The sequence below is a fragment of the Argiope bruennichi genome, chromosome 7 (genome assembly GCF_947563725.1).
Source record: "Argiope bruennichi chromosome 7, qqArgBrue1.1, whole genome shotgun sequence".
Lineage (NCBI taxonomy): Eukaryota > Metazoa > Arthropoda > Arachnida > Araneae > Araneidae > Argiope > Argiope bruennichi.
In genome coordinates this window covers 26,263,986-26,285,470 of record NC_079157.1, presented here as the reverse complement: position 1 = coordinate 26,285,470, position 21,485 = coordinate 26,263,986, and the positions used below count along the sequence as shown (strand labels likewise).

Here is a 21,485-nt window from a genome sequence, read left to right as displayed (position 1 = left end):
ATCTACATGTGTATTGACACTCTGCAAGATAGACCATGCACCTCGAGCTTCCAAAATTGACACAGATATACTTTGAGAAATTAAAATATGCATCACAGATTTAAATACCATTAGAATTTTAATTAATAAAAAAATTAAGGTTTAAGAAATAGTTAAAAATAATCGTTTTTGATGAAATTATTGAATTTTTTTCGGATTTAATTCTGTGTGTTATGACTTATGGCACTTTACATATCCTCTGTAAACTATTTAAGCCGAGTGAGGGTCTCTTGTTTTTCAGTAGCGCCAACACTACAACTTAGATACTTCATGCGTCACATTCGCATGCACAATCCCTTTTTACATGCGGGCACATTCACACACCTCACAGATAAAACACGGAAGAAGAACGATGCCCGAACCGGGACGACCAAATCTTGGTGGAAGATGCGCTACCCCTATGCTAGGACACCGGCTTTAATTCTGTAATCAGTTTTATAAGCTTTTTGACATAGTCGTACTTTTCACTCGATGTAAATTCCAGATGAAGTTAAACTGTTTTAAAGCCCGATGACGACGACAGCGATATTAAGTCGAGTTTGGGCAATAACTTCTGAGGGTAAAGGCCCCTGGGCACCCGAGGCCAGAAGTCTGACTTCTAGATCATATGAAGATGACACACAATACACTCACTTGTACAACCCCTTTTTACGGGAGAGGGGGGGGGCTCTTTCTCACACCTGATAGAACACAGGGTAGAGAACAACCATGCCCGAACCAGGACTCGAATCCTGAACGCCCAGAGCACGGAAAAGACGCGCTAACCCTAGGCTAGGACGCCGGTACATGAATTGTTTTGTATTATATTAATATTTTACATGCATCTCGGAAGACACAATTATTTCTCAAAAAGTTATTCAAATATTAAAAACTTCTGAAAGTGCTTTCTGAAGTTTGTTTTATGTTTTTCTTCAAAAACTAAAGTCAATATTGAATATAACATTTTTAAATGCTTAAGTATAAATAAAAAGTATTTTTAATGAAAAATTACCAGTTCGTTAACTTTGTTCAGCTACAACTTAAATTTATTTTGAATTGCCAGAGATATTTCAGAGTATAACACAGATAATTGCCAAAAAATGTACTACTGCAAAGATTTATGCATATTTAAAATAAAATTTTGTCTATGAGTGTTAACGTAAGACCAATTTCTTAGTGTTTTTTTTAATCATATTTCTCAGTTTTTTTAATAATATTTTGGAGGCCCAATTTTACAGTATTTCTAGAGTTTTTAAAGATATAAAGTTGAAAAATAACATTAAAAAATATATTAATTATTTTGTAAAAAAATTTATGTATAAATATCGAGCACAGTTGGATATTTTAAGTGAGATTTTGGCCTTTTTTCCGCAGTAATACCTAAAACTATTATTGCACAAAACTAATTTTGACAATATTTTAAAAATTGTCCTTTTAATGATACCATCTTAATTACCCAACAATTTTTCCTGAATTCTGACAATTTTATTTATTTATTGCATTATTTTCAACAACTGATTTCATTGTTGCAATAAAATTCAAACCATCTCCAATATTTCATTATTTAATAGCGTGAATTTCTCCCATTGGTGAAAAACATGAAAGATTCTGTTAATTATCGATGCAGCTTGCATAAAAAATGAAATAAAATTAAATTACCTAAAAAAAAGTTCAATTTAAAACAAAATACTTAAACTCAAGACCATAATGGCATTATAATGTCATGAGATCACAGTTTAGTTTAGTTTTAGTTATATTAACGACAATACTAGGGTTATTTTGGGACGGACCTCATAATTTTGAACCGCGATGAGATGATAAGGATGGCATCTGAGAAGGCAACACCCTCTTCACATAAGGACGGCGGGATCACAGAATTCCACTAAGATGGTTCATGCGCACAATAAACAGAGCAAATGTAAGGCTATTAAAATAATATTCTTTTAATGTCTCCACAATCTGATGGTTAAAAATACTTAGTTGAGGAAATCATGAACATCATATTATGGAGATTAAACACAAATAATATTTCTGGCGAACTAGTTAGTCACCAAAGACGGCTAGTATTAAATAATAACTACGAAAGAACTCCTTCTGATTTTCCATTGATATACATTTATAAACAATATCACAAGAGCCGAAAAGAAAATAATATTAGGTATATCTGAACAAAAACAAAACATTTCAAAGCAAAACTTTATCCACAACAAATCTACTCTCTAATTTTAAGATTCTAAATCTATAACATACGAAAAAATGAACATCATATTATGCGAGCGCTAAGACCTTGTAAATTTGACCCACCAGGTGCGTTTCGGAAGACGATAATGTTGAAACATTTAACCCTTTCAATGTGTTTTTTCTTTTCCAAAATTAAGATAATTCAGGATTAAAATGGGTCAAATAAAGTATAAATAGCTATATTCTGCTAAGATAAGAATTAACTATAGTTGCAATTTTTGAGCTGGATCCTATGTGTCCCAGTGGGTTTTTTTTTTTTTTTTTTTTTTTTTTTTAAATGGGGGTTGAGGGTGACCCTATAAAATGCATTGAAAAGTTGAGCCTCTAGTTTTTATAATATTTTAAAACAATTTTATTACAAGAAAACTCTTACCAATTACATATCCAACATTATTCATGGCTTTTCTATGTATAATACAATGTAAAACCGTTTTTTGCAGAATGCAACTTCTTTATTCATGGCACATACAATTTTCTTTCGGGTTTCTTTATTACCAAGATGTAGTTAAAAATTACACTAACAAATGAATGTAATCACAGAAAACCATTGAAACATGCATTTCAATAAATTCCCTACTTACTTATCCCTTTGGATGATTTGAAAATATCAGCGACACATATATGTTCTGGTAAGGCCCAAAAGGTTAACATAGCTGGCGTTTTTCAGATAATTTAGGGAAAAAATAATTATTGGCTTTGATCATTTGGAGCTATCTTTCATGAGTCTTCGTAAACGGCAGCTATATAGATAAAAACTGAAAGATCTCAGATGCCATCTATTCATTAATAATCCAACCAACAAAAGTAGAAAATCAGAAATATTCAAGAATTCATGATGGGAAAATAACTGAAGTTGACAAACGATATTCCCAATAATCATTAGGGAAAATAAGTAAAATATTTCAATTAAAAAAAAATGTTTGCTTTGCGAAAAAAAAAAAAAAAGCCTGTGGCGACATTTGCACGCCTTGAAAGCACACAGATCTTCAGAAAAGAATTTGCAAGAGAATAAAGGTTCTGAAATTTAATGCATAAAATAAAGGCTATTTTAAGTGTTTAACATCCTGAGAAGCTGATGGAATCTGGGCAAATTTCCAATTTAAAATTACATGCGAAGAAAATTGCAGAGTCAAAATAAAATGCTGTCAGGTCTATGAGACTCAAACAAATTGACTGTACAGAATTCCGATGGTTTTGTGTGTATGTGTGCTCAAAAGGTGGATAAGTGAAGTGAATTCTTGAAATAGTAAAAATTGCACACAATGACGAAAATAATAAGAAGAAAAGAAATTGTCAGTTCATTGGAAAAAAGTTCAGAGTTTTTAATGCAATATTTTGCATTTGGTTTCATTATAACTTGTCATTTGGTAAAAATAAATTGTATACTGTCGCTTCTCAACGTTTATTGTTTCAAATCGTGGAAAAAGAATACATTTTGTCACATAATTTAAGGGGAATAGAAAATTTCATAAAGCATATTTTAATTGAATGACAAATTTGCAACAAGCCAATTTATATAACAACTTTAGTTATAATAATGACATTTTAAATCTATTTTTCATTGGTACAATAATTCTATTATGTCATATTAATCATTAGAAATATTTTTAACTCAGTCTTTCAATAAACTTTTTGTAAGGTAATTCAACTCTTGGAATTTTTTTAAAAAAATCAACCAAAGTATGCGGCAACTTATTTAGATATCAACTTTTTATAAAACATTATATGACTTTAAAGTACTCACTAACATCCAAAGACTCTCTCTAAAGTTCACATGGTGACAACTATAACAAAAAGTAATATGTAGGTATAGTAAAGTGAGAAGTATTTCCATATACATCGCCATCTAACAGCAAAACTCAAATTTAGTGCTTATAACTCGAAAATGATATGAAAAATGAGGAAACAAGTAGAATATAAAGTTATCATCGATTTAATATAAATAAACATCAAGCAGGCATTAATGCTTTGAATAGAATCCATATAGCATACACTTATTTGGTTGTGATTTCCAAAGCTGTGGTATCACAAGTAGACTGCATGCATCTGAAAATATCAAACTTCGTAAATTTTGGAGCCCATCTATGTTGACCACCCTTTATAAACCCTACTGGCCTAGGATCTTAAAAGGGGTTATGTATGATTACAATTTCATCATGAATTATACAGAAATAATGTTCCTTGAAGATATATATAGATGAGGTATGCTTTTCACATAATGGCATGGAACAATGCCAAAACTGTCACTAACAGATAACAGAAAAATCCAAATGTAATGCCACTTCGACATTAAATATGCTGGTATTAATATTTCATTAGAGGTTTTCAACAATGGATTCATCAGGTATTCATTTTAATTTATAACTACTATCCAGGCGTAATTTGTATCAAAAAGAATGAGTGATAAATAAGGTAAGTGCTCCATTCTTCTGTATTTCACAGTTTTGGTAATCACCATCAAAACAATACAAATTTTGTGTTTCTATTCTACTCTTAGATTTTCAAATTTCAATTTCTTTACATTAATCATTTTTTTTAAATATCTGCACAGCCAAAAGAAAAAAAAAATCATACAAACTAATAATAAAATACTTAATTTATAAAAGTATTTTTAGAATTAAAATGAAAGTATATTAGTATTGATTGATAGTCAATTTTCACTAAAAAATATTTTATGTATATGCCAATTATTTCAAAACTCCAATGCATTTCTTTAAGCTTTCCTTCTGAATAGATATTACCATGAAAAAGGAAGAAAAATTTAAAAATTTCATTAATTTAGATTGAAAATCTAAAATCTTTAACAAGGAGATGAAAAAATAATTTTTCTCAAATAATTGTGAAAGGGAAAAAAAAAAAAAAAAAAAAAAACTGAAAAAATGAATCAGTAAATATTAAAAATATATATAATATACTCTTTGGAATATTTTAGACATTAAATCTTTTAGACATTAAACCTTCATAAATATACAGAATATTGATATATCTTAAATTTTTATTTATTTTATAGTAACATTTTTTATTCATGTGCTATGTAAGCAGAAAACATATTTTTCATATACTTTCAATAAAAGCATAAACCTTTCATACAAATAATTTTTATTTAATTTTTCCTCATTTATTCAAGTACATTTATATGAAATATCTCATAAAAAAATGTTAATTTTTTGAAGTCTGATAAAACTTAATAGAAATAAGAAAGCATGACAGTAAAAAACATAAGATTTGAAATAATTAATTGATGAATAAACTCAAAAGAAAATCAATAAGAACAACATATAAAGTGTCCTCGTACTTTTCAAGGAAAAACAAAATGATAACATCAAATAACAGATATTGATATTATAACATATCAAATTAAAAATACACATTTCATAATAAACTGTATTAAAAAAAGTAATTTTAAAATCATATCACACAGCTCTCTCAAAGAGAGATGTGAATGCAGTATGAATTTCACCTATCATGTCAGTTGTAATGGTACTTCTTTTAAATTTTTTGAAAGCTAAGTGATTGCATCTTCTTGTCAGTACACATGCTCCAAAAGCAGCAAGAATTGTAGCACTATACAATCCATGTTTATTTTCATTTAACTTATGAGCCCAATAATTAAAGACACCCATTGAACCAGACAACAAATCACCCTGTCCACCACATCTTCTGGCACTTCCAGGTTCATTACAAGTGATTGTTTGAATTCCATTTGATATTATATCAACTGCCCCTTTTTTGACAATGGTGACATTGCCTAAAATTTTAGATATGTGTTTCACATCATTTTCTGTAGGATCATGGGTGAGTTCTTCTTTCAATAAAGAACTGTACAATCTGGCAAATTCTATCTTATTTGGAGTAAGGATTGCCTTCTGGTAGGATTCTATAAGTTTGGGTGTATCTTTTAAGTAAAAAAGAGAATCAGCATCGAAAACCAATGGTAGATTACTTTTTTTAGCCAAATCAATTAAATGATGGACGGCAAAAAATGTGTCTTTGTCTCTTCCTAAGCCAGGTCCAATAACCAAAGAATGCATAGAAGGTAAATGTAGCAAAATTTCTTCGTTGAAATTAGGGCTATCTAAAATAGGGTGAACAATTAATTCAGGGCTGTAAGACTTAATAACTTGAGCGGCTTCTTTCGTACAAAATACGTGAACCAGATCACATCCAACTCTTAATGCAGAAATAGCAGCAAAATAAGGGGCACCAGTGTAATTTATGCAACCTCCAACAATACCAATTCGACCTGCTTGTCCTTTGTAGCTGTCAAATGTAAGAGGTGGAATAATTAATTCCAGTTCCTTCATTATTTCTGAATATTCAGCCATATCGGCACCGCACCGTAATTCTCCACCTTATAGGTATCCGTATTATACCCTCCGTATACAGCTGCTTTGTCTCAAAGGACAAAATAATTTGTATTTTTTAGGATAAAAAAGTATTTCCTTAATATATGTCTGATTATTTAATTGGTACATCGGTTTTCCCGTTCTGTTTGTTGATAATCTGTTCTGATATAAGCTATTCTTCTTCCTTTCAGTTAAAAGTAGCGATGTATAACTACATATTTTTAATATCGTGTTTGAGATATTTCAAATGCCTGATAAATTATGATTATTTTACTTTTAATATTTTATAATAAAGTATTCTGAAGCAAAAATAAACGATGCTACTTTTGGAATAAAATTTTATTTGTTTAAACAACTTATAAATACGAGAGGGAAAGTACTTCTACTATCACTGCATAAAATGATGTGATGATGCGTCGTGTTTGTTTTGCAATGTGTTGTTTCTCGTAAATAATATTTTGTAGTATTTCTAAGTCAATTCATTCTTTTTAAAAATGGAGTCACCTGATTCTCTACCGTATCAAAAAACCGATGAAACCAATTTAGAAGGTGAAATCGGTGGAAGCCCTACTCACACCGAAAGTTCTGAATATCATACATTAGATGAGCCTGTCAAAGATACTATTCTTCGTGATTTAAAAGCTGTCGGCATCAAGTTTTACCATGTATTGTATCCAAAGCAAAAGAAAGCTCTTCTGAAAGATTGGGATTTATGGGGTCCGTTAATACTTTGTGTTTTCCTTGCATCAGCATTGCAAAATGAGAGTTCCGATAATTTGAATGATGGTGGACTACAGTTTGCAGAAATATTTTTCATCGTATGGTTTGGCGCTGTTGTTGTCACCGTAAATTCCAAACTGCTTGGGGGAAATATATCTTTCTTTCAGAGCGTCTGTGTTCTTGGTTATTGTTTACTAGCTCCAAGTTTAGCCTTGCTTGTGTGCCTTTTCTTTGATTTAATTTTCAATTATTCATTACTGCTATTCATAGTGAAATTCTTGATAGTCACTGCCGGATTTGTTTGGGCTATAATAGGAGCTACGGTTTTTCTTGGAGACAGCCAGCCTCCGAAAAGGAAAGCTCTTGCAGTGTATCCAATATTTCTATTTTATTTTGTTGTGAGTTGGATGGTTCTTTCAAAATCTTGAAATAAATAAAATTTTTCCACTTGTAGTGCCATTCTATGTGAGCACCTAAGTATTACTATCATGTCAGTTTTTAATTTGATTCATTTATGAACAAAATATTTAGATGTTTATTAAAATTGTGCTTACAATGTTATTGCAAACTGGTTTATTTATTGTTGGTGTCTGTGATTTATTGTTATTTCTTTAATATTGAATAATGTACCTTATTTTTAATGTAGTATATATGTTCTTAGTATAATTTTGTATATTTGAAATTAAAATTTTAATTTCATATATGTATGAAATTGTAAAAATTTAATTTTTAAAAATTATATAAATCACTTCAGTGTTCAAATATTTTACACAGAATGTTCAACATTATTTCTTTTACTAAAAAAATTTATCATTTTTCCTTGAATAAATGTATTTTCAGGCATAGCAAAACTCTTCAGATAGTCGAGCCATATTCTTTTCTTCTATAGTCAGTTCTTAAGTGCCTGAAAGTGTGTTAATTTTTTTAAAAAAATAATAATAAATTCTTATACACTTCACATCTAATATAGTGGCCAATAAAGATGCATTGACCAAGATATTGTAATATTTTTTATACAAAAATCATTTAATAATAGAAAGCATTACATCACCTTTGTGTTCATGATGCACAACTATTATATTACAAATTGATCAGTGATGCTTATTGTGAACATTATTAAGAATTATATTGCTGAATTTAAATGTATAATTATATATTCATGAAAAATATAAATAATGCATTTTTATTGACTAGTACTGTATATGTTATCAAAAATTTTGATCATTTGGAAAGCTAAAACTATGCTGAACTGCATATACAAAATTATTTTCTAATGATGTAGCACTTAGCATCAGAAATTTAAAAATCTAATCACTTGAAAATGAAAGAAAAGCAATGTATTAATTTTTGAAACATATTTTACTTTATATCAGTATAAAAATTACTGGTTAATGAGAAAGTTCATATATATGCTCTTCTTTTTAAAGGGAAAAAGATTAAATTTTGAAAATACCATCATTATTATTTTGAATTATGTTTGTTTTTTTTTAATTCTTTTCTAAAATCTCAAATTTTTTGAAATAGAGTATGCGATCAGTCTTTTAATTTAGTATTAAAATATTTCTAATTTATAGATCAAATTGTGATTGTTTTATATCCATATTTCTAGTGTTAAAATTTTAAATTAAAACAGAAAAGGATATTAAGCAATTCTTTATTAATTTGCAGTTCCTTAAAAATTCAAAAGTGTTATCTCTACGGCCACGTTATTGCTTAAAAAATATATGCGTTTTACATTACATATATATATATATACACACACACACAATTATGCATTACTTTAGAGGGGAGGTTTGACTCATGCTTATATATATATATATAATTCTTTTAGACAAATTGTTTGCTTGACTATAATTTAGTTGACTTTGACACTTCCTATTTTAGTTTATATTTTAAATACAATAAAAAAAATTCAAACAGTATTAAAAATTAATGGTTTAAATTATAATTTTTTTTCTTTTTATGTTTCTCAAAATATTTTTGAAAACTTTTGTGTTGAAGGTGTTTTTTTTTTATGATCTTAATTTAAAATATATATCCAATGATGCCACTTTTATTATCTAAATAGTTTTAACTAATAATAACAGTATCTTTGAAATTTAAAAAAAAATATCCTGGTAGTGTTTACAACTAAATTTATTTAATATTTTTATTGTGTAGACTGTCAACATTGCCTTTGACTAAAAGAAGTATCCTAATTATCTATATAAGTCTTTGAGCTGTCTTTAGTTTATAATTTAAATACGATTTCTAAATTCTAAGTTTATTAAAGTTGCATGAATTCTGAAAAGACAAGTACCAAATACATATATGTAATGATCAAAATAGACTTCCATGTAATACAACCATACCATAGAAAAATCCAACAAATTTCATTTAATATGTATAGTGTATTTGATTGAATTTCATCTACTCACTCTATCACTCAACTATTGTTGACAACTAAACAATTTATTATTTTACTAAACAATGTTGAAATATAAATTTAAAAATTATTTAGGTTGGATTGAAGTACTTTTATGGAAAATCACTTATTTTGAGAAAATAACTTTATACAGTACAGGTAATGTTTTTCCATTAATCATTCTAACATCTTGATCACTCTTCTATTGTATCAAATCAATACTCATCGAGGATGAATGCTGTTGATTTTTAGTCTTACAGGAGTGTTGAAGTTACTGGGAGGTGAAAAGTAAATTTTCACCTCCCAGTAATAATCGAAAAACTTAAAAGCTGTTTACTATGATGAGACCACAATTCACCTAATTTGAGCACTGTATTTAGTGGCAAGAGTGTTAAAGAGGAAGTAAAAATCGTAATCTCTATACTCATTATTTCAATTTTCCTTGAACCGAATGGCCCATTTATCAACTCGACTGTTCCAGAGACCATAATCAGGGAAGATTTGCCGGTTTCTCTAAATTCATACCATAAAAACCATAGCAGGTATAAGGAATTTCTCTAATTGGTTGCATTGGCAATTATTTCTCAAAATAGGAATTATTCAATATCCAAATTTTTAACTGCTTTCATATCATTAGGTCAAGTTTTTTTAGAAAATATTTTAAATTACATATGTTCGACACTGTTTTGAAATTAATCACAATTAATAAAAATTAGATGTTTCTTTATGAAGGTAAGGTGAGAAAGAAATAGTAATGCCACAGCAATAATATACATATAATGTAAAGACATATTTTTAAGCATCTTTGGGGCTGAAGAGTGAACACACTTCACAATTTTAAAACTTCCAATTTATTCCATCCCAAGAGGCATAATTTATGTACAAAAAAGAAGCAATGTTGAAACTGATACCCGTGCAAAAGCAATACAAGCGCAGAAGTAACCAAAATATTTACTTTCAGTGATTTTATACTACAAGATTCTGATAGGCATTCTTTACACATGTCGAATTTGGAAAGCGAAATATTGGTGGGTATCTTTAAAAAGAATTTGCTTAAAATGACAGATTTTTATTCCTTCTCTTGGAGCGTATGAAAATGCTGATTAAAGCAACTTTGCAGAGCTTGTGCAGCATTAATTAAATAAAAAAAGGGGGGGGAATTGGATTAGGAAATAAGAATATTTTAGAATTATTAATATGAGATAAATTAAGATAAAAATTAGGAATTTAGATTTAGAGATATCATTACATATATATATGTGTGTGTGTTTTAATTCTTTGAAAACTCGATACTTCTGGATAGATTGCATTTGTAAGGAACCATTCAATGACAGATCGATTCATTTTTCAGTCCTAGGAAGGATACATATTGAGGCTTTTATTTTTATTTATTTTTGTAATATTTATATTGTGAAAAATAATTACGGTAATAAAATTCTTGGAAAATTAACAATAATTATTAGTTAATGATTTCCATACTTCTGAATAAAAACATTTAATTTTTACGACAATTTTTTTAGTTTGAAATAATAAATTTCAAGAAAATCTAATATTAAAAAGTATTATTTTGCAAGATGTATCAAGTGGAATATAAAAAACAATTAAATGAATAATTAATAACCATTATAATTAATAAATTATACTTTATTAAATAATGATTTTAATCATTCAAGGAAAATGCACATTATTAACCTAATCTTTTATAATTCATAGAATTTTACTTTTTAAAGGTTTTTTGTTTTTTTTCATAACTCAGTTAATAAAATCTATTAATCAAGCTGCCTGCACTCTCTCTCAGCCCATGGAGTCTAGATGCATAGTTGAAAATTCCATTCCAAGATACACTCTTCTAAATATCTTTATAATAATAATCTTTTGATACATGATTATTAATCTTTAATCCAATGCAAAAGATCTTACTCTCAGATTTACAACTTGCAAATGGTCACAATTGTAACTCATCTTTATTGTTGTGTGTGGAAATTGGTTTTTTAAATTATTCAAAATTTAAAGGCAATTCAAATTTTTAATCTGAAACATCATAGCATTTGTTAATGTTTTAGGTTTGATCTATTTTTATTTTATTCTACAATTTTATTTTAATTATATAAAAATGATAATGTACACACAAAAAATTATTTGTTTTCCTTGTAATAAACATAAACCCAATAACTAAAGCTATGAAACAGTTTAACTAACAGTTCCAATAATTAAAACTATAAAACAGTTTAGCTAATAGTTCCAGTAATTAAAAAAGTAATACTATAAAACATGCTTACAATTTTTTTTATTTATTTATTAAAGTTAGAGAAAAAAAATTGCATGGAAATAAAATTGTATCACTAAAAAGGTAAACTGTTTTAAATATTTTGTGTAAAAACATTTTTTGTAAGATAATATACACCAACATGATTCAGTAAAAAGTTTTTAATTTCAATTAATATATTTTTTTTTCAGAAGTACCTTTTTTTTAACAAGTACCTACTATTTCAAGAACTAACTATGTATGAAATTTAGTAGCTATATATCCAACTGTCTGCTTTTCAGAATACGTTGAATGATTTTTGCAACATGCAAATAGTATAACACCATATAAATATTACTGTAAAAGACTGGATAGCAAAATTGCTCATTCCAGAAAAATTTGATTTGTCTAGTATCCCTCACTGGCTCTTTACAATAAATTTTTAATGACTGGTATACATACTATATGTGTGTCATGTAAGTGTAAATGAATATTATTGGGAATATATCTTGAAATATTTTTGTTGAGTTATGGTACAGCAAGTAACTGTATATAGCCTCAACAGCTTTGTTTCCTTAAAAAAAAATAGGCTCCATTTATAATGGTGGTGAAAAATCTTTCAATCAAAGCAAATAAACTTTCAAAAATTTACTTACATTGTGCTCTCTTACAAGGTAACAGATTTAAACATGCAACTGATTTAATAAACAGTAGATTTCCATACCTACAATTTATTGACTTTACAAACTTTATGTAAAGTATATGTATTAACTTTTTTTTAAAAAACTTAAAACTGAATTTAAAAAAAAACAACATCTTGGAATTAACAACTGTGGATAGTCTGTCTGTAGATAACAGAATTTGCTGTTTGTTCTATTTATTTATCCCCCCCCCTTTCTTAAAATTTCCCTTAATGATGAAAGCAACTTCAAATAAAACACTATTTTGATTTCACAATGCTTTATTGTTTACACAACAGAGATAATGCATTTTATAATATATCTTCATATAATTTTAAACAAATTTTTATTATTTATTTACAAAAATAAATAAATCAAGATAGAAAAATAGACTTTTCTATCTGTATAAATATTATGAATCTAACACATTTTTTTCGATGAAAAAATAATGATCCAGACCCAAATGGTAAAAGAAGAAATATAGAGCAATTATGGCAGTCGATTTATGAAAAAAAATCACCAGAATAAATAACTATTTTTTAAAAAAATCAAAAATAGTCAATCGAATATAAAAGAAAAGATATAAAAATTTGTTGCTTAGTACATTTCGGTAATGTGGGCATTATTAAGGAATATATTATTCCTTATTATTAATAAGGAATAATTATTTATTATTAATAATGAATAATAATTATGACTGGAGAAATATAATTATGATCAGTCAACAAAAATTATAGTAATAAATAAATGCTTCAATTCTTTAAAAGAAATTTCCTTCATTTTATAACACAATCCGTCAGAAAGTGCCTACAATTAGCTGATTTTGTTGTTTTTTCTGTTTCAGCAGAGATTTCAGCAAGTGTTCACAGTTGTTCAAGAAGTACTAGGGTTATTTGAGATAAACTAGTCAAGAGATCTCATAATCCATTAATAATAAAACATTGATACAGTAGCTTATCAGCAGAGATTTATTTGAAACTCTGATTGATTTAGTGTAGTTAACAAATACAACAACATTTGTAGTATTGAATTAGAAATTCAAATAATCTGTTTAGATTATTTAATTATGCTATATTAAAGAAGTGTGCATGCCTAATAACATTTTTAATACTTTTCAATATTTTTTTTATGGTTGAATTTGAGACTTGTGCTTGCTTTCAGTCACTTCTTCCATTATCTCTCGGTGAGAGAAAAGTCAAGTATTGAAACATAAAAATTCAAAACACTCTGATTATCAGAATGGACAACAGCCAAAATAAAGCCTTAATGGTCAATAAAGGACTGAAGTAGTAACAGAAATGTATTGGCTAATCTTTCCAAAGCAGTTTAATGTGTGGTTACATTCAGCCCTGAATATTCTTTGTAACAATTATGTTAAAATCTTTCCTTTTTCTTTCTTTTTACATTTCACAGTTATAAGTTTTTATTTTTCTTGTAAATGTGATTAAATTCAATCCAATTGCATAATTTAAAGATTATTCACATTAGCACACAATTGGGTAATTTCTTTTAGAGTTAAAATTAAAGAAGGGAGCACCTCTACAAGCTCAAATAGATGATAAATTTTGATTTTTCTAGATGTTTCTTTTATTATAAGTAGACACCATACTTTAATAACTTTTGATCTTTTTCAACATTATGGCAGCCAATTTAAAACAAATTATTATAAATGCATAATAATCCTAAAAATCACATAATATATTTATATAATGATAAAGAAATCAATCACCGAGTATCACATAAATTGAACCAATCAAAATACAGTTATATTATAATACAGCAAAATGGAATGCTTTTCTTAAGATAGGTGTATCACTATCAGTAAATGTAAAGAAAAATGAAATAATAAAACAAAAATAATTAATTTCAGTAAATTTATACCTGTTCTATGAGTAATCTTATAGAACGTGCAGAATAATTTCACATTTTTTGCATTAAAATTCTTTTCAAAAATAGACAATTTATAAAAAATAGAACAAACAAAAATATAATTAAATGTATTTCTTTAAAATTTTAATGATACAAACAAGAAAGATAGAACTGTATTTAAGCATACGAATTGCACTTTTAAGTGGCATATCATTTTATATATTTCAAAATAAATAGATTGGATTTTATATAGAATTAATCAAATAATTTCATTCATATTTTATGCAAGCTTAGATATACAAATAAAGCATCATCACAAGTTTTAAAATTTTAAAACTGGAGATGCTGAAAAACAATTTTCTACCTTTTCAAAATTGTCTACTATTTGACTTTGAAACTATTAAAACAAGTTTCTTTTAAAGGCATATATATATTTGTTTTATTGTAGCTTTATAAGCGGACAGTCAACAGAAAAGAAAAAGAAAAAATTATTGCAAGTTTTTCTAGAATTCAAATGAATAATAAAGTGAAAAATGAAGTCATTTCATCCTTTTTCAAGATGAGTTTTTAGCACCATGAATATGCAGCTATTTGTACTAAATCATGAATACATCAACACGCTGACTGCCAATTACAAATACCCTGTAAATTAATAACTGCAATAAAATGTTTCAAAAAAAAACATTACCAATCAACATGTCACCATTACTATAAAAAGATTCACAATAAAAAAAAATTGTTCTAAACAAAATTTTCCTCTCTTTTTGTACATCACTTGTAATATAAAAAATAATAATAAAAACAATAATACTAAAAAAAGATAATCAAACTTCAGCCTTTTCATGTAATGAATACTTTCCATTGGATCTGTTTTAATGATGAATGAATAATTTTATATAAATAAAGTACATTGAGCAAATAGAAAAATTCACCAGTTTGGAAGCTCTGTAAACTGAAAATAAAAATAATACTAAAGAACTCATCTATATTTTAAGAGAGTAATATACAAAACTGTCACAGTCATAATTTTGAGATGATGAATGAACATTAATCTCTGTTCTGGGTCTAGGTGGACTTGCACCTTCGGGTGAACCCCTTTCATGAACAATAATTGATGGGCAGGAAGAAATTGAATAATGATCACAGCTAGTATTCAATGGTTCCTCTGAGTATGAATCAATAGATGATTGAGAGGAGCTTTGACTAACATAAAAATTATTGGAATGCCTGTTTAGCACAACTGGTTCATGGCTACTGTTACTTTCTTCACATGGCCATGACATATGATTTTTTGCACCATTAAAAGCTACAAAAGGTGGATTGTTTCGCTTCTGCATTAATTGAAGGATCTCAGCTGTAGAACCAAAACGTGGTCTTATTCCCCGTACATGCTTCGGCACTCCAAACCTAATATGTGACTTTCCATTAACATAATACCGTTTACGAATGCGTTCCACTCTTTCTGTGCTTTCATGCACAAAATTCTCAAGCTCATCTGATTTTGGAATTTGAGAAGCTGCTTCATGTAAATCAGATTGATCTGGAATTGATAAGAAAGAACTGTTTTCATTTTCTTTCATATTTCCTGTAGTCTGATAATCACCGGTAATTTTTTCTACAGAACTTAAGAGTATTTTCCATTCTCGAACATCACTGGGAATTTCTACAGACATAGCTGGTTTGCGAATAAAACTTGTCCCATTTTCTGAAGAAGCTCTTTTTAATGCATAGGCATGTTTGGAATGTAAACTATGATAATTGGCATATATTAAATCAGTATCTGGCAATGAAGAGCTATATGTACGTTTTGATATTGGAAGCTCATTTGGATCAGAATCAGAAGAACACTTTTCAGAAAAATCGAAGTTGGTTGAGGTGAAATTTTCTATAAAATGTGCACTTGATGATTCTACATTATCACTAATCAAAACTGCATCACTTTCAACAGATTCATCAAGAAGTTTTGTATCATCCTGTATTGCATTGGAATTGATTTCTTCAACTGAAGCAGAACAATCTAAATTATCACTTGCTGTCTCTGGTTGTTCAGTTTTATTAGTTCTCTCTTTCAGAGACTGAAATTTCAAAAAACTTTCTCGGATATGCTGTTCATTTTTCTGGCATTCTTCTGAAGTCATCATAATCATCGTACCTTCCGATGAAACATCGGAATCACTATCAGTTTCTTGTATGGAGTTCAATGGGCTAATATCAATGTCACATAAAACATTTTCTGAATGTGCTTTGACAATTTTATCAAGACTTAATTCTTGCAATGGGGGAGATAATACTAGTGTATTGTCCATCACTTTAGGTATCACAGCTACAGACTTATCACTATTTTTAATAAAAATTTTATCAGATATGACCTCAGGCCCAGACAAAGTTAAAGAAGGACTACTTAAGGCTGAAAGACCTAAACTAGTTTGGTCAATTAAGGCAATTATTTTATCATGCTCAAGAATATTTTCAACGCTCAATTTTGAAAATTTTGCATCTAGTTTATTATCTTCAGAATCAGATACAGATATGTTCTCATTTTCTTCAGTAGAATCAATGCTAAAATCTGCATCTTTTTTAATCAGATCATCTTCATGTTCAGTGACTTTATGAACAACAAATTCTAATTCATCATCTTCAGGTCCTGATTCAAATAAGATTGGGTTATCATCATTTATTTCATTTGAAAGACAAAGCTCATCATCATCAGGTAAAACATAATTATCATAAATTACTTTATGAACTAAAAAATCTGTTACTTTACAGTCGTCAAAAGATTCAGTAGGTAATAATTCTTTGGATTTATCAACAATACTTATTTCAATGTAATTTACATCCAAATTTTCATTATTATCTGTATTGATTAATTTGCTAGGATCATCAACAAAAACCTTAACCGTATTAGAAAATGTAACCTTCTTGGCTTTACTAATATCAAAAGAATTTGATTTTTTCAGAACAGATTTTGTACAGCAATCTGTTTTAATATCCATTGTAGACAACATCAGAATTCTTGGATACATTAAAATGAGGAAACATATAGTTCTGAATACTATGTAGATTGAATACTATTTGATATTTGATAGAGCAAATTTTCTTTGCTTAAAATAACAGCAAAATATACAGATGATGCTAAGATAAATTTCATCTTCAAATTTTTCAGAAAAATTACTTTTTAAAGGTTAGCCTTTGAAATCCAGAAATGTTATGCAGAGATTCCAAGTCAGCAGTATCAAGTATTAAAAGCCTGAAAAGAAATAAAATAAATTTACTTGTTTTTAAAAAGGCTTAGTAAATTCATCTGAAATTCAACTTATTAAAAACTCAGCATAAACTTATTTTTTTAGAAGTAATTATTTTAAACTTACTATCACAGTTTATGAAATCAATACCTTAATTTGTTCAAATCATTAATCAATTGTTGATGTATAAACTTCAAGAACAAATAAATTGATACCAATTTAGAAAACTTAAGCACTCATAATAAAACCAACTTAAAAAAAGTATATAATCTGTTACGAAGTTACTAAGGAGTGCGTGATACTGTGTGTATTAACTTTCATTTGTATATATTACACACTCTTTCGTGTAAATAGTTCACTTCTGCAAACACCTCGTGCAATAAACGCGTATTTGAAAGCTCTGAAGTTTTCACTTTACAAGGAGTAATTGGATATACAAGCCAGCTGCAAGAAAAGTGTCCCCTACACATTCATAAAAAAGATGTAAATTATATATTATGAAAAAGCATGGAAATCGATAAAATTTAATTTTTGGTAGGGCTCAATATTTTGGTATTTTTTGTAAAGTTTAAATTAAAATTAACTGGTATTGATAATGTAGAATTTTAAAAAAATTAATATCTTGAATTCATACGGAAAAAACAATAACTTTAAGATCGGATAGAGTTTAGTTTGTAATTCAAAAAGTATACTATTAACATCATTATATTATTTATGTTTTTAATAAATAAGGAGTATTCTTTCTTCCTTAAATAACTATCCCTCTTATAAAAAAATGAATGTATCTATGTCATATAAGTTTTTATTTTTATAGCTAAACTGTTATTACCATTTTTTAATTTTGATATTATCAACAGATAACTCTTGAATTATCATTTGAAAAAAAAATATTATTAAACAATATGTTGAAGTTTTTAAATAAATTCAAATTATATCAATGCAATAACTATAAACTATTATATGCAATCAGTTTGATTCTTATGACCTTTTCTAATTCATTTCTATTTTTTTTTTTTTTTTTGTAAATATCTATTTATAATTACACAATTACTTAAAAGAAATAAATGGGGTAAATATTTTAACTACACTGAAACAATAATGTATAGGTATTTAATTGCATACATTTATAATATATTTTCTATGTGCAACTTATAATTGTACAAGAAATTAGAGTATAATTTCAAAGCTGATTAAAATAACAGAATTTTTTTAATGTGAACATTAAGATGCAGGGTAAAAAATAATAATGTATGTAATTATTGATTAGTTTCATAGCCCACAGAAGAAAAATAATTTTTTTTAAAAAACATAGCTCTAGACAGAAGTGAATCGAATATTTGATGCAGTCTATGATTTAGGTATAATCCGACCAGAGCATTTAATGAAAATAATTATTATCTAAATCATTAATTATCTAATATTTTTCCTTCATATGTATCTTTTATATACCTTCTACTATATATCTGCCCTTTCGTCCAAATCTTTCTTTTATACATTTTGGTTAAAGAAATGAATGTATCCATGTGTTACCCTTTCCTAGGACCATGGGAAGTATGTTTACTACCAAATTAATCAATCTTTGGATGAAGTTATGTAGGTTAGCATAGGTTCTGACAGTTTTTTCAATACAAAACATTGATGCTTCAGTTCCTATTTCACATAAAATGGACTGCCTTGATTTGTTACTTAGTTACTAATTAACCAAATTAAATTTATTGAATCAACTAAATGAATCACTTTTTTTAATGCAATCTCAATCCTAAAAATATTTTAATGTACCATGGCAAAGAAAAGAAAAAAATATTTTAAATAGTTAAAGAATAAGTCACCAATCAGATTTTATCCTTCTAATGAAATGCATTTTTCCTTTCTTTTTTCTTTTTTTTAATGTTTATATCAATGCAGGCAAAATTATGTTCATATAAATACAGGCATACATAATTTATTTTTATTTCAAATTCAAAGAAATGTAAAAAGTGATCAAATGTATCAAAATGTAATAATGCATCAAAATTTTAAAATAAAATTTTTAAAATGTTAAAATGTTTTGTCTTAATGTAATTCTTATATAAGAGAAATATCTTGATTTTTCATTTTTTAAGGCTATGTAGTCAAGGAGCATAAACTGCATATTGTTTACATAAACTTCACAGTCATCATAGTTTTTGAAATTTATGAATTTATATATTGATTTTAGCTCTCCTCTATAATATTTTTTAACTATATAACAAATAAGAAAGTGAACAATATTTTGAAATCTGCAATTCAATTACAAGAGTAAGAAGATATGCAGAGAAATAAAATTTAGAAAGTTTCATGTTTTATAGTTGTCAAAGGATTTATTTGGCAACTTTAGAATTATATTAAGATTGTTAAGCTCTATTACACATAATGCCAGCATCTGGGTGATATACATCTCAGTTGCTTGGTTCTGGAATTGGAATTGCTATAATAAGCAAGTAACCAAACATAGAAATAAGTTATTTTCTCGTGATAATTTTTATCTATTATAATGAGATCTATCACATATCTATTTGAACAATTGTCTAAATCTGTAAATAGCATATCTATACAATGTATCCATAAACTTAATTCAACATAATAGCGATACAATTTTTTTTTAACCACAAGAAGCAATAATATAAACATTTTATACACAGATTTTGTTGAGTTAAATTTGAATTGTCTGCACATGTAACAATTTAATATTTAAAAAAAAAATTCAAAAAGTATGACATTATCATGTTGATGACTAGACTCAAAAACATTATTAAAATTTTAATTATGAATAATATTTTCAAACATAAATAATGAATATGCACTTAAAATCATGCCTTTATATGATTATACTCACCGGAAAAATAATTTTAACCCAACAATAATTTTTAAATTATTGAAATAATCACAATTCATTACAAATTAATCACAATTAATAAACAAAATTAAAACTTCATTTTTTTTTAAGTGAACACTATTTCACTCTCAAAAACGAAGAAATCGCAATGAATCTAAACCGATAACTAATAAACTAGCTGAAGTCCTGTCATTAAATTTAAAAATGGTTACGCAATGTTTTGTTATTAAACCTGGAGTTGGTGATAAACAATAAGGCGTGTTCCAATTTATAAGCGAAAGGAAATGAAATAGCCGACAATAAATTCCGGATCGGTATATTCAAATAAACAATACCAACTTAATGACAGGAAATTGCCGTAACTTGGGGTTTATGAAGATTTAATTAGAACTAATCAGGAATTCCTAAGAAAATAGAACGACAATCGTGACGAAACAATTGAATGAATATTCAAACAAATGAAATAACTTTTCATGGAAGAATAATATAAAAATTTTAACAGAAACGTATACATACACATTATTTCTTTCTCGAAGAGGAATTTTTTTTTCCAGATAAAGTAAAAGATTATAAAAATAAATCATCGAAGTGTAAACATTCTTGGCATTTCAAAACGTAAAGTAAATGTTGCCAAACATCACAAGAAATAAAGAAAATACATATACACTTCTATTGTCTGTATAGTAACTGCGAATTTTGAATGAACTTGACGAATCCCTTCCAAGTATTTCGAATATTTATTTTCTAAACTCTATACCGATAAATAAGGGAATAAATATACATTCGAAATTATATTAACACGATGTTAATATGTGCAACTTACTTACTGTCGTGCAAGAACCGTACTAAAATTTTGACAATCACGG

The 21,485-nt window shown here is 27.4% G+C and overlaps 3 protein-coding genes across 3 annotated transcripts; 1 reads left to right on the top strand and 2 right to left on the bottom strand.

Annotated features, from left to right (window-relative positions):
• Window positions 1–5,432: 5,432 nt before the first annotated feature.
• LOC129976502 (ATP-dependent (S)-NAD(P)H-hydrate dehydratase-like) lies at window positions 5,433–6,802 on the bottom strand. Its single transcript, XM_056090108.1, has one exon. The coding sequence runs from the start codon at window positions 6,582–6,584 to the stop codon at window positions 5,673–5,675; it is 912 nt and encodes a 303-aa protein (XP_055946083.1). The 5' UTR covers window positions 6,585–6,802; the 3' UTR covers window positions 5,433–5,672.
• A 178-nt stretch (window positions 6,803–6,980) lies between these two features.
• On the top strand, window positions 6,981–7,886 carry LOC129976503 (protein YIPF6-like). Its single transcript, XM_056090110.1, has one exon. The coding sequence runs from the start codon at window positions 7,100–7,102 to the stop codon at window positions 7,751–7,753; it is 654 nt and encodes a 217-aa protein (XP_055946085.1). The 5' UTR covers window positions 6,981–7,099; the 3' UTR covers window positions 7,754–7,886.
• A 5,227-nt stretch (window positions 7,887–13,113) lies between these two features.
• LOC129976304 (uncharacterized) lies at window positions 13,114–21,233 on the bottom strand. Its single transcript, XM_056089806.1, has 2 exons — window positions 21,136–21,233; window positions 13,114–17,770 (listed from the first exon to the last, which is right to left on the bottom strand). The coding sequence occupies exon 2, from the start codon at window positions 17,544–17,546 to the stop codon at window positions 15,507–15,509; it is 2,040 nt and encodes a 679-aa protein (XP_055945781.1). The 5' UTR covers window positions 17,547–17,770; window positions 21,136–21,233; the 3' UTR covers window positions 13,114–15,506.
• Window positions 21,234–21,485: the final 252 nt, after the last annotated feature.